At 31.3% G+C, this 16,746-nt stretch overlaps 1 protein-coding gene across 12 annotated transcripts in view; it reads left to right on the forward strand.

The window, feature by feature from the left end:
• Positions 1–4,118: 4,118 nt before the first annotated feature.
• The window catches only part of FIG4 (polyphosphoinositide phosphatase FIG4), a 124,496-nt gene continuing 111,868 nt past the window's right edge, over positions 4,119–16,746 (forward strand). For 5 of the 12 annotated variants that reach the window (XM_076517342.1, XM_076517340.1, XM_076517343.1 and 2 more), the window contains exons 1-2: positions 4,121–4,352; positions 6,919–7,036. Coding sequence is in view for 5 of the 12 variants with exons in the window: in XM_076517340.1 (XP_076373455.1) it covers positions 6,965–7,036 (72 nt within the window). In the remaining 7 variants the exon portion in view is untranslated. Of the gene's footprint in view, positions 4,353–6,918; positions 7,037–7,265; positions 7,361–16,746 lie in introns of all 12 variants that reach the window. The other 7 variants (XR_013032274.1, XR_013032272.1, XR_013032275.1 and 4 more) reach the window with 5 other exon arrangements.

The raw sequence follows: 16,746 nt of genomic DNA on the forward strand, positions 1-16,746 counted from the left end.
GGAATTCTATTATCGATAACTCTAACTCAGAATTTATTATTGCAAAGCCTTTTTATGTTAAGCTCGTGATTAACGAACCATCCCAATTCCATATGATTGAATGGTAATAGCTACACAGCGCACCTTCCTGCATTCATTATTGATTGTACAAGTGTCATAGGTTATTGCATCCATCGAAGATTGAGAAATGTAACAATTTACTTTACTAGATAGGGGGCAGCATCCATATCAGATTTACGTTATTTAGTTGCTATTCCAAGACCACCTATATCATTAATCATTGTATTCATTCACTAATAAAATTCCTTACTGTATGGTTTGTTGTTATGACAGAAATTGTCCTAGTTTGCACAAGGTATACAAGATTCATATATTAAATACATTGAAACGGTATACCTCTTTTTTCTATGTTCTGGGCATGGGTAATAGAGCACGTTATTGTGACACTTTATCCAATATATTATAAACGTTTCATACTTTTTTTTAACTTCATCAACCATTCCAACAATACATGGTTCACTCTAACAAAGTTGTGATGGAAGTGTTCTACTAAGACAAGACTTCAATCATATTTTTCTATATATACATCTTTAGGCTTGTGTTTTAGAGCAAAGCTATATTGAATTATGTGCTATATCTATTGTGGGAATATAAACCCAAATTCTAGTGTTGTAATTCTGTAAACATACCACTTTCCCACCGGAGAATCTTCTTTTAGGAGTCATAAGCATGTGACTAGTATACACAGTTTATTCCATCCTGCAAATGCAACAGTACGTTTATGACTTCATTTTTTCTGGCACCTGTGTCTAGTAGGAATCCAAAATACTGTAATGGGTATGCCAACACTATAGAGTTTCTACTAAAGCACATTTCTAGAACTGAAATGCTAGCTCACGTTCCTTACTCCACCTGAAGAACATTTCCACTTTAGTAAAAGCAGATAAATGCAAAACTGACAAATAAGTTCCAAAGCACATCCATTCCAAGAGCGCTCACCAGAACTGATTGTAAACAGCTCCCTTCCACAGAAGTGATCGAATTATTCTACACATAGTCGGAGCATGACTTCCCCATTTATGTGTAGTTTATCTCCATTTGCTAGAAAAAAGTTCTTGTTGACAGTCCAAAGCGGTGATTTTGTCCAGTTTACCTAATGTAGTGTGATATCTATTAATGTTTGGGCCTTTCCTGGCTGATACTTTATCCCCTATATCCTTATACTTTGATAAGTACAAACAAAAGCTAGTCTAACCCTAAAGAAGCTGGACTGATAACACATATTTTAGTGCAAGTTGTTCATCTAATTTCCTTCGAAGTCGGTAACTATATACGACTTGGCTACTCTAGTTTTCCAAAGCTACAACTGAAGTACTCATTGGCTGCTGTTAGCTTTCGTGATCGAGTTGCACTAACAGAAAAAATAATACTATCTCCACTCTTATCAAGGTGGGTACAGTTCACTTGAAAGTAATCCAACTTTTCACAAGCAAAACATGTGCTTTACTCCTTCTTTCTTGGCCAGAGACATCAGCATCATGTATTATAGTATAAATACTACTGAATGAATGAGATAGCATTGTCTATTCACAGAATACCAGATTGGCCATGTCACAATACAATGGTGCCCGGGATAGAGGGGTTGTCATAAGGGAAGAGTTTGAAATTTCTCAAATTGTTTTCTTTTGAAAAAAAAAAAGAAAAATGAAAGTTGAGAGATATTGGATTCAAATGATTAAGATTGTAAAAGGAATTTATAGTGTTGTTGAATCATCTTTTTTCATATTAAACAGTGATAACACTAGACCGAGGGGACATAAATATAAATTTTGGCCTGGTTGGGGTAATCTCCAGCTAAGACAGTTTTATTTTTATAACATGGTGGTTGACCTTTGGAATGGGTTACCTTTGGATGTTATAGATGAAGTAAATTTACTTGGGTTTAATAAAAAAAAAAAATTGTTAAGTATATGAATAATAATAACCAGTTTCAATATTCATTTATTTTAACTTAGTTTAGAGGATGGACCAGTAGAAATGAAACAATAGGTCCCATGTTGTTCAAAACTTTATGTTATGTTGATATTGACCATCTTATGTGCTTGCTATAAGCTTTCGAGAACGATCCTCTAAGTACTAGATATCCAGCAGTGCATAATTTAACGATCATGAATATTTATAAGTTTCAAATATTATAATTTATATTACATACTAATGATAATTTGAAAAATATATTATCACAAATTATTATATGTAGTTTTATTATTATAGTAGTTTATCAATATCCAAATTTTGAACTGTCAGGTTTTTGAAAGATCATTTCCAGCTGTCGGATGTCTGGTCCCAGCAGGGCCCGGCATGGCCAGGTGGTTAAGGTACTCGACTCGTAATCCGAGGGTCGTGGGTTCAAATCCCCATCGCACCAAACATGCTCGCCCTTTCAGCCGTGGGGGCGTTATAACGTATCGGTCAATCCCACTATTCGTTGATAAAAGAGTAGCCCGAGAGTTGGCGGTGGGTGGTGATGGCTACCTGTCTTCTCTCTAGTCTTACTCTTCTAAATTAGGGACGGCTATCGCAGATAGCCCTCGAGTAGCTTTATGCGAAATTCAAAACGAACTAAACAAAACTAGTCCCTGCAAACTTATATAACAAAAAGCTTTTTTACCAAGAAGTTTATTTTAGGGCAAAGCAACACAATAGACTAAACACGCTTTTTCAAATATATTTTCAACCACATATAGAATAAAACTAAAACAGGGATTTGTTTTCCGTCGGTGGGCTTAGCGGATAGCCCAATGTGGCTTTCCAACAAGAAAGTTAGTATAAAAAATAAATTTTCTTAAGTAATTAATAAGAACAAACAAAACTAACAACAGTATAAAAAACTCATTATAAGTTTGTAGTTAAGCGCAAAGCAACTTAATATATATATATATAAAGCGTGTTTTTTTATAGCAAAGCCACCTCGGGCCATCTGCTGAGCCCACCGATGGGAATCGAGCCCGTTGTAAATCCGTAGACTTACCGCTGTGTTAGCGGGAGCCGCAGTATAAAAAGCTATCTGTGCTTTACCTACTCAGTTTTTAGTATTGTAAGACTCCACACTTATCTCATTGCCATTTGGGGCGACCCGTTATAAAGGGTGGCCCGTAAGTCCCTACTCATCCATAAATCTTATGTATCCAGTGTATCTGTGTGCTGTCCCTCATTCTCGCTGCATAATATTATGCGACGCCATGTTCTGCGAAACATTTTCCTTAACATAGCAGGGGTTATTGTTCCAAATGCCGCGGTAACAGCAGCCTTCAACTCTTCATTAGTATTATTGAATATAGGCCTGGCATGGCCTAGCGCGTTAAGGCGTGCGCTTCGTAATCTGAGGGTCGCGGGTTCGCGCCCGAGTCGCGCCAAACATGCTCGCCTTCCCAGCCGTGGGGGCGTTATATTGTGATGGCCAATCCCACTTTTCGTTGGTAAAAGAGTAGCCCAAGAGTTGGCGGTGGGTGGTGATGACTAGCTGCCTTCCCTCTAGTCTTACACTACTAAATTAGGTACGGCTAGCACAGATAGCCCTCGAGTAGCTTTGTGCGAAATTAAAAAACAAACAAACATTATTGAATATAACATAATAACATATGGATGGGTAGGGACTTACGGGGCCTAGCGCGTAAGGCGTGCGACTCGTAATCCGAGGGTCGCGGGTTCGCGCCCCCGTCGCGCTAAACATGCTCGCCCTCCCAGCCGTGGGGGTGTATAATGTGACGGTCAATCCCACTATTCGTTGGTAAAAGAGTAGCCCAAGAGTTGGCGGTGGGTGGTGATGACTAGCTGCCTTCCCTCTAGTCTTACACTGCTAAATTAGGGACGGCTAGCACAGATAGCCCTCGAGTAGCTTTGTGCGAAATTCCAAAAAAACAAACAAGGGACTTACGGGCCACCCTGTATATCAAATAAAATACTGATCGCGCTAAATAATTAAAATACAAAATAAACACGTTGAAATAAATCCCAAAATTAAAATTTCAAAAATACAGAAGATGAATAAACCTCAATAAAGAATCAGAGGGGAAGAACGAAATAAAAATGCAGATGTGCACACAGAAGTTAAATTAAATTAACATTAAAAAAAAAAAACATACAAAGTTTCTCAGGAAAGTTATGAGATTACTATGATCATGAGTAGGAGGCTATTGATATCAAGAAATGATGATAATAGTGTGATAATTAATATAACTTAGTGTTTTTGAAAATTAAAGAAAATGTTGCATTGAATGTCGTGTATAACCATTAAATAACTGAATACGTAACCAGGTTCAGAATCCTAATTCTAAACAAGAAGTAAACTAGAGGTAGGTATTTTGGAGCTTTTATTTTAAAACAATGTTTAGCAACAAATGCAACTTACAAATTATCAAATAACATAATTGCAAGAGCATATTTGTTTTATATTATGACTTATTCAGAGAAAAATGCATAAACTATGACGAAATAGCTCACAGCTAACGTCAAAAATAGCGGAAAAGTTGCATTAAGTGTTTAATGTTTAATTAAACCGGTGGTGACACAACTATTAATACTAATTCGCGAAAGCCACAGTTCAAACTAAAATACTGAAATGAATAATCAAAAATGAAAGAAAAAATGTTGCTTCTAATTTGACTTGGTATTAATAACACAAAACTTAAACCTTTTTAACAACAACATACAGAAAATGTTACCATTATCTATATATTACCCAAGCTATGTAGTACCAGTCTGATGTTGTAGAGAACAATGTTTCACATTCACAAGTGACATTCCTACCCAAGTTATGTAGTACTAGTCTGATGTTGTAGAGAACAATGTTTCACATTCACAAGTGACATTCCTACCCAAGCTATGTAGTACTAGTCTGATGTTGTAGAGAACAATGTTTCACATTCACGTATAGTCTTTATGTTCAATTTCAAGGTTTGGTAACAAATAGTAAAAAACTCATCAGGTCCTATCATGGTTCCTCTCGATTTTTTTGTATCTACCTCATTCGAAGGCAAACTGTGACTCGGCACAGGCTGTGCATTTTAGAAGAAATATTGATAAAACATATAAAAACTGGTTTACTGAGATGATGTATTCAGTTAAAAAAGATTATATTAAATAATTTAAAAAAATTGTATTACTATTTTAGGAAGAAAGAAGTAATTGATTTTCTTTCCTCAAGAAAACAAGTGTGGAATGCTTGTTTGTAATTTGAATGTCTTTTGTGCTTTGGTCTTCACATCAAATGTCAACATAGTGACTAATAATACTATGTAACACAAATTTTGTTCCTGGATAGTATGTGTTATTTCTTAATTGCTTATGTTGTAAAAGTACAGAAAATGGCCATTATTCCCTTCAAACTTTGCTTAAGTTCCAGAACATTCTAGAAAGTTCTTGAAAATTCTTGTAAGTTTGAGAAAATTCTCTGTCAGCTACTCGGTACTGAAACTACCTGGAATGTTCTGGAAAATGGGTAAATTTGAAAATTTCATTACCCAGGTCACAAAAGCAAAGTTTGAAGAGAAAAATAGTTTTTTTTTTTCCATTTACTTTAGACATAAGCAATTGGGAAATAGCAGTTTCTACCCAGGAACAAGAAAAAGTAAAAATTTTATTACATCGTGTAATGTGATGTAAATGCAAGGGATATAGGGCATGGCTTCTTTCATTTTAGGTTAGTATATAGCCATAACGTAGATAGGTCTAAACTCCACAGACAGTACTGTTTAGAGCTTGAAATGTTTCAGAAGATGTGAAAATTGAGTTTGGAGAGATTCAAACCTATGACCCAGCTAATCTAGTAGGTGCTTTAACCACTTCATTATGACATCTTGAATTCTGCAGATGTTAGGTTTTTCCCATTGCTGGTTATTAAAGACAAAATCTAACAAGTTATGGATTTGTGACAGTTAGGTTTTAGAGTTCAGGTTGTAGAAGTTGTTTGGTAGAAGAATATTCTTTAAAGTGTTAGGAAGAGGAAGAAAATGTAATTGTTTGCAATATTACATGTGGACATCAAGGGACCATTTAGGTTTTTGAGGCTCTCCTTTCACATACTGTATAGGAAATAAGTAAAAATTTAAACCTGCCTTTTATGACTCAAGAAATTATCAATTTTTATCTTAAACTTTAAAAACTATTAACCTAAGAATTTTACTGTTTGCAATTTCTGTAATTATTTAAATTAATTAGTTTTGTGAATTATTTAATTTAGAACATATGAACAGTGTATTTTACAGATAAAGTTGATACTGAGGGCTTAGATAAGGCAGAATTTTATTTTTATTTTGTACATATATATACTGATACATGCAATCAATTTTTAGTCTTTACAAATTCCAATGTGCTCTAGGTTTTATAGGTAAAAATTATTCTAATATCAATTTGTATGTAAGTTACATAGATACAGTATAAAAGTACAAATTGCAGGCTTATGCAACATGTAATATAGGTTTTGTTAATGTAAGTTTTAATTTAAAATTAATATATGTTTAAATGACATTAAAACTATTCATGTGTACTAGCTAAAGTTCATTAAAGTAAATTTTATATGAGTTCAACATAATATTATTAGAAACTACCACATTTGAGTTTTATTTATTAAATGAGTTTAGTATTTGAAAGTCACTTGAAGTTGAACTGCAGTTTATGTAACATGTTAGTGCTGAGTTGGGTCACTTCTGTTTTGACAGTAAGTAATCACCAAACAACTGTCTTTTGATTTGTTTTAATCTCTCTAACATATTTACTCTGTAATACATTTTAAAATACATAAAATATCTCTGATCACATGCTACTGCATTTGACCATTTAGAATAAATTTAAATAGTTATTTAGAAATAAGTTTTGAATATTACTTTTATGCGAGAATTGGCCCATTTTTTTTTCATAAAGCTTCAGCTTAATCTTTGAGTGACAAGGATTTCTTCAACATTGCAGAATGGCAAAAAGACCCAAGTATCATCACATCATAAGTTCTGTACAGAAGATTGCTTTGTATGAGACAAAGGCTGTATGTATAAATGTGTCTGTAGTTGTAGTTTTGGATGTTTTTTATTTTGTTTACCTACATGTGAAGTAGAACTGATTAATTGTTGTTAAGGTGTGTAGAGTATAAGATCATAAAAGTCAGTTATTCATTTATTTATCAGTAACTAATTTTGTTATTTTTGATAACTCGATACTAAATGTTAATTAGTCTTTATCCTATTTTTTTATGTTAATTTGATCCTGCCTTCAAGGAAACATAGAGGATTAATTCTCCACTTCACTTAGGCCAAGCTTAAGAATGTTTCTGGTCGCTGTAATCTGACTGACCATCTGGAATTGGGGCTGAGTGAGATATTATTTCGATATTATGACGTAGGAAGTTATCATTTTCACCAATTTCTGCCAATATATCAACACATCTAAGAAAATTTACTGAAATTAAAATGTTTATTTCTGTACTATGGATAAAATATTTTTTCTTGGAAATTCATATAGTCTGTGATAATTGAGCAGGGCATGACCTGATCACCAGTCAACAGTTCAATGTTGATTGGTCAATGCACTGAGGTTTGACAGCATGGCTTATCTCATCCCCATGACCCTTCATGCTAAATTAATAAATGTATGACCTAACAGGGAAGAATTTACTATTCACTAGCATACATCAACAACATGGCAAACACAAGTCTGTTCAGTGTATGAATCTCTGAAAAATGTTCTCGTATATTGAGAATCAGAATAAAGAACAAATTTATTGTTTGGAGACTTATCCACATACTTGTAGATTTACTTGGCAAATGAGATGAAATAGAAAACAAACTATAAAATTGTTAGCAACAGTCAGTTTAACTCAATTGAGTGAGGTCGGTATTGACCAGTAAGTGTGTGTTGCAAAAGAAGTTGAAATTTTTGTAATTATTTTCATAGAATAAATATTCGTAGTAATTGTGTTGAGTTTTTGATGCATTATGTCTCAGGTGACAATGGAACTGGTAGTTTTTCCTTTTTTTTTTTTTTGCCAAGCAAGTTGAATAAATTTACCTTCCCACTCCTACCCACATTTTAAATCAAATTAGTGTTACAGCAAACAAAACTATTTTTAAGTTTGGCCTTTAGTCTATCTTGTTAGAATTTGAATTTGCTATGTGAATATTTTAAGAGGGGTATCCAGGTTTTGCTGACTTCTTTGCTAGGTTGACTGAGCGTGTTGTCAGTTGGGTTGATGTATAAGAATTATTTTCTTAATGACGAGAAACCCACTTGAAATAAAAATGTATCTCAGAATAGCTGGTATGGGTATTAAATACTTTTATTGATAAGGAGGTTGTTCTCTCCTTATCAATAAAAGTGTTAATACTTATACCATCTGTTCTGAGATACAGAATTATTTTCTGTTTTTTTCACGCAGATGTGGCAGTAGTTGTAAATGACCACTACACAAAAATCAAGACTAGTCCGGTTGCTACACAGAAAAAATAATTAACCAACTCCTCAAGAAACATCGGAAACATTTTGGAACAGAACTGTAAAATAAACTATATAACACACATCACCTCGTGCATCTATGATCTACCAAGAAATTGCAAATAAGATTGCTTTTTTTTTTATCTTGGGTAGTTTAAGTACAGAGATTCATCACATCATCTCTTAGCTAGGTATGTTGTGTGTATATATATATCACCATTAACAGCTAAAACATCTCTACATATTAAGATCTCATTCCACTTTCAGAGAACATGACAGTAACTGTAATAACCTTACCAGACACATTGATCAGCTTTGACTTATTCAATCTTTTCATTGATATATCGACTCTTGAAACATTACAGATACTTCACCAACAACTTGAAAATTATAGAACTCTCAAAGAATACAGCCAATCAACAATCACCACAATAATAAAACTTAAAACCTACTGTGTCAACAGAGCTTACTTTTAATACAAAGCTAAGTATTACCATTAACAAAAACTAGGCATGAGCTCACCCCTATATCATTGCTTAGAAATCATTATGTGGAACATTTTGAAGATAAAACTATAAGCTGCTCTGTATTGTAAGATTTGTTCAAGATGTGTTTGATACATTCATGATACATTAACACGGTACAGGCAAGATTAAAAAAATCACAAATTATCTGAATAGGCAACATCCAATAATACAATTCACAGCAAAAATAGAAAAAAGATAATGAACTCCCATTCCTAGATATAATGGTTACTAAGACATAACTTTTATACCACAGGAATTTATAGGAAATTCAAAAATATGAGAAAGCACCTTGACTGTAAACCAAACATTTACAATATTGTAAAGACAGGTATCATAATTGCTTAGTTTCCAAAATAAACAAGATATGTAATACTAAAGATTGAGAGCAAAGAAAAATAAATTGCAAAATATGAATCTCCACTTTTTGATTTCCTGAGACATCAGCATATTTTATATACCTTTGAGGATTGCCTTGCCAAATATTCCATTTTTTGAAACCTCTGTATGCTTGCCTACTTCTCTTTAGTATATGTTTATAATCAATAGAAAGAGCACATTCCAACTAATGTAAATATCACTGACAGTCACTTATAATTGGCTTGAGGAAACAACTTGTATACAGCTGTAAGTTTTGGATAAAATTGAATAAGCCATTGATCTGAACAGAAATTAGACTTCTTTTATCTCACATATATAGCCTAATTAGAACAACAAATAAATTACGATGGCTTTATGTGTACCAGTATAGTAATTTAATAACTTTGTAGTTGTGTGTGTGTGTGTATGTTCATAAGCACATGCACACTGTATATACATAACAAATTCCAAACACTCTGGGAGGATAACTAACAACCACATACCTACCAAATTTATTGTATCGGTACAAACTTTGTGCAGATCTATTTCATAAATGTGTTTTGGTACTTTTATTACTTCAGACAATTCTTTTTGCAACCACTGTAGTATAAGCAAGCCAATAAATCCTCAACCACCATGTTCTCAGAGCCAGAATTAAGATAAACCATGTAGGAAAGTTGTGCAGCATGAACTTATTTGTTACAATTGGTGTCACATTAACAATTTAATGGTAAGAGCAGTAACTTATTGCATTAAGATCAGCAGGTTACTACTTCAGCTACTAACAATAAAATATACATGGAAAATATATGTGAAAAGGTTAGGAGCAAAATCTCTTGGGAAAAGTATTTTGGAACTTCATGATTAGAAATAATGAGTATAGAATATTACTACTCACTTTATCTTGCATTTTTTAATATTTAATGTTTTATGGTGGTTAAAAGGGTTGTCAAGTTGACTGACCCTCTAAGTGATAAATGAAGTTTTTCTGATAAAAATATTTAATATTTAGAATGTTTTAGAGATTATGCAAATTAAATTTGAAAATTTTCAGATGAGGAAAATATTTTTAATTTTAACATAAAAATCACTTTACACCTGGAGCAATCAACACTTTGACTCCATATATTTATGGGCAAATGTTTTGTAAAAATATGTAATTAAAAATTTTGAATTTTTGTTTACAGAAGACTCGTAATGTTTAATGAAAGCTTATAACATATTTTGAAGATACACAGTATATGATAAACTTTATAGTATGGAAACTCCAATAGTCATTTGAAGGTCACTGGTTGGTTTAATCCACCAGAGCAGTAGCAAATGAGGTGAACACTTGAGATTTAATAACTCTGATCTAAAATAGCCTATCATGCCAGAGGAGAAGACCATGTGATAAAATGAAACAATATTAAAATAATAGGATATGAACCACACATGAGAAAAAGAAGTCAGAAATAAGCCTTCTACATCCACCTGGTAATACACTTAGTTGACCTAGCACAGAAATCAGCAAAACTTTAATACCTTTCTTGAAAATACTTAGTCACTTGTATCAAATTATGATGGTGGAATCCAACAGAAGGGACTTTTTATAAAAAAGAATCTAGCATCAAACCCCAGTCACTACCAACAAACGTATCATCCTACACAGGACTTTCCTGAAGAGACTAGCAGAATAGCAGGTGAAATTAAGTACAAAAACTAATTAATAATTAGTATCTAATTGTATAAAAATAAAATAATAATTATTAATTAGACTCGGGTGATCATACAGGCCACATCACCATTTGATATTTGATTTCAACAGTTTTACTCTAAGGTACTTACATACTTTTTCTCACAATAAACTGTTATTATTGTTCTTAGTAAAGTGTAACATGAATCATATTCATTTTGTTTATTAGTTAAGGTTATTAATCCCTTTTTAGTATACTGATTTTGTTTTTTATATTAGTTTTATATTCTTGCTTTTACTCCTTATAATGTATGCTTCCTTTGTTGTAAAGAAAAGCTGAGTTTATATGTATATATAAATATATACTTATTTTACATTGTTACTTTCTTATGCTGATTTGTCATATTCTGAGGATATTTATTTATTTGAAGAAAATTAACAAGAAGGAAAAAAAAGAAATGTTATTGAGCATAACAGTCTTACTGATAAAATAACAAACTGATGAATTCAGTGATTAAAATTCACAATAATTTGATTATAAAGTTAAAAGTAATAACAAAGCTAAACATCTTTCTACATGTTTCAGTGACATATTTTCCACTATCATCAGGAGACAAAAAAGACAATTTCATTTATATACTCATGTAAAGGTACATTTATATTTTGTACAGTGGTGCCATTTATGATACCAATTTTCAAAAATTTACTTCTATGGCACCAGTACCCAAATTTGTATTAAAAACAAATTTCTTTAGCAATTTGTAATGATTCTCTTATATTTAATTCATTTTTTAAACTACTTTAACTGTCTGTACATTGTCCAAACCAGTAAATATTTAAAATGTTTTCCACATTCTGACAAGGGTAAGTCACTAGTTTTTAATTGCTTCATCAAGTGAACTGTTAGTCTATAATCATAGTAAAGCATTATGATATCCACACATTAAAACTATATAGAAATGCTGAAAAAGCATACATCAAATTTCTAAAGAACATATTACTCATTGAGTTTCTAAAATAATACAAAACTTTGGAAGTATTTTCTAAATTCTTGCATTTCAAAGTTTCCAACATCTACCTCAAGTTTAGTAAACAACACTATGAACCCAGAAAAAAATTTTAAACAAAAAATTACTTAATCAAGTTAAAAACAGATTACTTGAGACATTTGTTTCCAGCCTCTTAACGTTAAAACAACACATTAATTGCTCAGATTGTGTGTGTGTAAACCAAGCCATTGAGGCTCGGAATAGGCAAAAATTATTACGGTGTAAACTAATCCAATTAAAAAAAATGCACAGGCTAAAAAGAGGCAATACACCCATAACTACGTTTACTTAGAACCCATCTGAAGTCTAGCATAACATAACCTCCCTGATCATGTTTTAAATGACCCTGAGAAATGTGCTTTTTCACATGGTTTAAACTTCACTATCACTCCTGAAAAATATCAGATAGTAATTTTTTTTAAATCTACAAAGAAATGAGTATAACTGGTGTTAAACCATTACACATTTGGACTGAAAATGTGTAAACTTTGATAACTTTGTTACAGATGTATGAAGATTAATTTTATCTTGATTATGTGACTGTCAATTAAAAAAAAACATAATAGTAACCTGTCCAGTGATAGAACAGCTGCCTTGAATAATCTAAAACCTTTAAATAATGTAGTGTTCTCTAATCTGTACAAAGGAAATGATGTTGTCAAGTCTGTCATCTTAAATGACTCCAGCATGTTTAAAGTTTCCGATAAAGATGCCACCCAACAGAGAGAAAATAAACTTGAAAGAACCCTATTAAAACTAAAGAAAGGGAATACCATTTCTAATCAAGTATACAGCCAGGTTAGACCTGTTGGATCACAAAATGGCATTATGTATGGTCTGCTTAATCCAGGTAAAGCAGATGTATCGATCAGTCCCATTGTATCTAACATAGGAGCACACAGTTATAAACTAACTGCTTGTAAGGAAGTTGTTACTTCCATTTACTAAAAATAGCTTTACTGGTAAAGACTCCTTTGATTTTTCTAATTTTATCAAATCCATGGAATTTGATTCATTTGTGTGTATCAAAAGTTTTGATATTAAGTCACTATACACTAACATTCCACTTGATGAAGTAATCAAATTAAGTAATGATTTAGTATTTCCTGATAACACTAGTTTTTAATTTATTAATAGTATTTTTATGTTATTTCTAGGTTTCAAATATGTACCAGTCTGTTCAATATAACTTAAAAATTACTACTAAAAGAATTTTATATAGTCCACATTTATTCTTTCACACCATTAGTAATATTAATCAGCTTTAATTGAGGGGTGAAGATTATTTGGCAACCTGTGTTTTGTTGTGAACATGTTGCATGTTTTTCTTGACAACCATGTAAGGTATGCCAAATATATTTTTTCTGTATTTCTCTTACCTATTATTTGTAATTTGGTACATCCAGAAATTCATAATTTATTACAATATTTTTGTGTAGATCCTATCTATTATATTAAATTCATAACCTCTATCAATTGCTATACATTTCAAGTAATTCATTTCTTGCATCATATCTTCATTACCAGAAGAGACGTTAATGCACTATGAACAAAGAACGAAAATGATGCATTTTTTTTGTGATAATGATTGACATGATTTTATGTATGGTAGCATGGCAACAGAAAACAGCTTCTTGTATCCTGGAAACAGAAAACCACCTTTTCTTTTTATAGAAACATCTAAAAAATTCAAACAACTCTTTCTTTAGCTTCTGAAGTGAATCTAATTACGATGTTTCTGGATATTTGTTAATGCAACATTGCTGTTGCACTGCATGAGAAATGTGTGTAATCTACAAATCTTTGTCATACTTCAGGTTTTTTCCACCAGTTTTCAACATTGAATATAAAAATTTCTTTTAACAAAGATGAACACAAGGGCAACATTCTATTTTATTTTTATCACTACCAACCTTAAAATAACTTTGTTATATTCATACTATCATGTACTTCTAGGTATGAAAAATTTGTTATTGTATAACCTATTTTCAACAGGCAGTTGCTGTCCATTCTACAAAGTTTCATTATTAATTATATTTCTAAACTAGCTGTTTCTTCATTAAACATAAATTTGGATGTTTCTTTGTTGTTAGGTGCAAAGAGATGCAATGGGCTATCTTTTCTATGTCCAATGGTGGTATCAAAACCCAATTATTTTTTTTTAACATTTCAAGCCTTCAGATTTACTGCTTAACCATGGAGGGACTAATTTCAAATAAACAAAAATAAAAATAATAATAAATCCATTACTGATATAAGAAGTAATTTTCAGTTAGTTTCCTATGATTTGATTAATTCTAACCACTTGATTTCTTTTTATCACAGGGCATGGTTTCTATACTGTAAAATATTCCCTGTACTTTAAGATGTGGATTCACTGTAAAAAAGACAGTCAGTTCCTTGGTATGGATGATGGGTTGTAGGATGCTGTTGTTTGATTAGTAGTTTAAATAAAATCAGGAATAATGACAAATAGATTTCAGTAGATTTGCCATAAATAGAAAATTTTGTTTAATATATATGAACTAAACTAGTCAAAACAATACTTCTTATTTCATTTTATAGGTGTTTTTCTAACAAAGGTTATTGGAACATTGTTTTAAGAGCTTTAGATAAACCTAAAAATTTGCACAATTTATGTAATATAGCTGCTGAAATAAGATATTAAGAAAAGATCAAAATGGTCTGGTAATATAACTATTTTTAAAATTGTATGAAACCGATTAACTACATCACTCTGAATTGTCCTACCAGTGAACAGCAGTATGATTATGAATTTACAATGCTAAAATCAGGGATATGATTCCCCTTAGTGGGCACAGCAGATAACCTAATGTGATTGTGCTATAAAACATACACACTTTCTCTCTAAATTTGATGTTTATAACTTTAGTTGAATTGTTAGTGGAGACGTAATTTGGGGTGAGACATCTGTTAGTTTATAAAATATATCTTACTACTGAAATTAAAATACCAAGAAAGGGTGAGAATCATGCAGTAATGTTCATATTTTTAAAATTATAGGAAAAGTAAAGACATATAAATCTAAATTTCATGTAAGTTATTTTTATGTGTAAATTTGTTATTTTGTTAACAAAATTTAAAGGTATGTTTATATTTTAACCTTTTCTAGGCTGCTTCAGTGTGATTAATAAATTTTATATCTAATAATTATATAACAGTTAATAGTAAACAACTTCAGGTACGGTTATCAAAACCTGGATACCAAAATATCGAGATAAAATATCCAATTTTCTTATTTAACTCGGTTAAATGTGATCAAGTTATCTGTAAACTGATAATAGTTTTTTGGCTAACTTTTTATGGAATGTTATTTCCTGCAACAACTGATTGAAAAAGCTGTACATATTGATATGACAAAATTATTACTAATTTACTATGTTATTTAAAACTAAGTGTTGTAACTGTCTCCTGGACAGAAGTTGTGTAAATTCATGATTAATAAAAGGTTATTTTAGGACATAAAAAGTTGCTTTTCTTATATGTAATTATAAAAAAAAATTCAAAACTGCCCATAAAAACTGCAAAACACAAAATGTGAAACTGCAAATTCACATGTATTTCCCCATTGACCCATGAACCTCAATAGCAAATTTGGTAAAGATCCATCTGCAGGGGGAAAGCAGTTACATGGAGATGCAACAGACGTACAATTATTATTCATATACATTCAGACAAATTAATTGTAAATGTATGAAGATATGTTGTAAAAATAATTTTTTTTAACAGTGAGTTTAGAAATAAGATGAAAACCCTTTGTCAGCAATAAGTGGGTGAAATGATTTCTCAATTTTATTTACTTTTGGAAGGCTTATTCCTTGTAGCAGTACAACAGGATTGTACAACTGTTTTTAGTTTACTCTGTACTATATTCATAGGGTCTTTTTGTTATCTAAATATATGAACCATCATTTAAAATATTTTTCATATTCTTCTTGTATTTACTTTTTTCTTAAATAAAAATCACATTTTTAAATCACATTGTTTTTATCATTTTTAATTGGATGAAGTTGTTTCATCATCATTATCATAGAAGTTGGTTTTTGGTTTTTTGGTATCAGAAGTTTGTTACTCTTATTTAAACAGTGAATTTTATATTATTATCATCAATGTAAGTTGTTTTAAACTGGTTTAAACAGGTATTGGATCTTCTTTCATTGATATATTGTTATATACAGAAAAATTCAAACTCATATAAAGAATTTTAATTTTCTTTGTTGTATTAGTTTCTTTGGACAGGTTTTATACTGTAGGATTATTCAGTAGTCCAGTGTACTTTTTATTTAGCACAATATTAGCATTTTGCTAGTTTATTTTAGAACATACATCTTTATTAATTACATTATTTAATTTATTTTCCAAACTGTTTTTAAAGTTTCAATCATACCTTTTCTCATTTCCACCAACTGGATGCTTCAAACCAAATGTATCTATTAACAACTTTTGTATATTCCTACCTAATTTTAATTGTGTAAGTATATATATTATAGATTAGCTTCAATTTTTGCAATTTCACTCCCTTTGTCTTGGGTAATGCCACTAAAAATTTCAAGCCACATTTTTTTTTATAATAATTTTAACACTATTATTTTTTTAAATTACATTTAACATTTATACTATAGTGTACAATATAATATTT

Source organism: Tachypleus tridentatus, chromosome 8, assembly GCF_004210375.1.
Source record: "Tachypleus tridentatus isolate NWPU-2018 chromosome 8, ASM421037v1, whole genome shotgun sequence".
Lineage (NCBI taxonomy): Eukaryota > Metazoa > Arthropoda > Merostomata > Xiphosura > Limulidae > Tachypleus > Tachypleus tridentatus.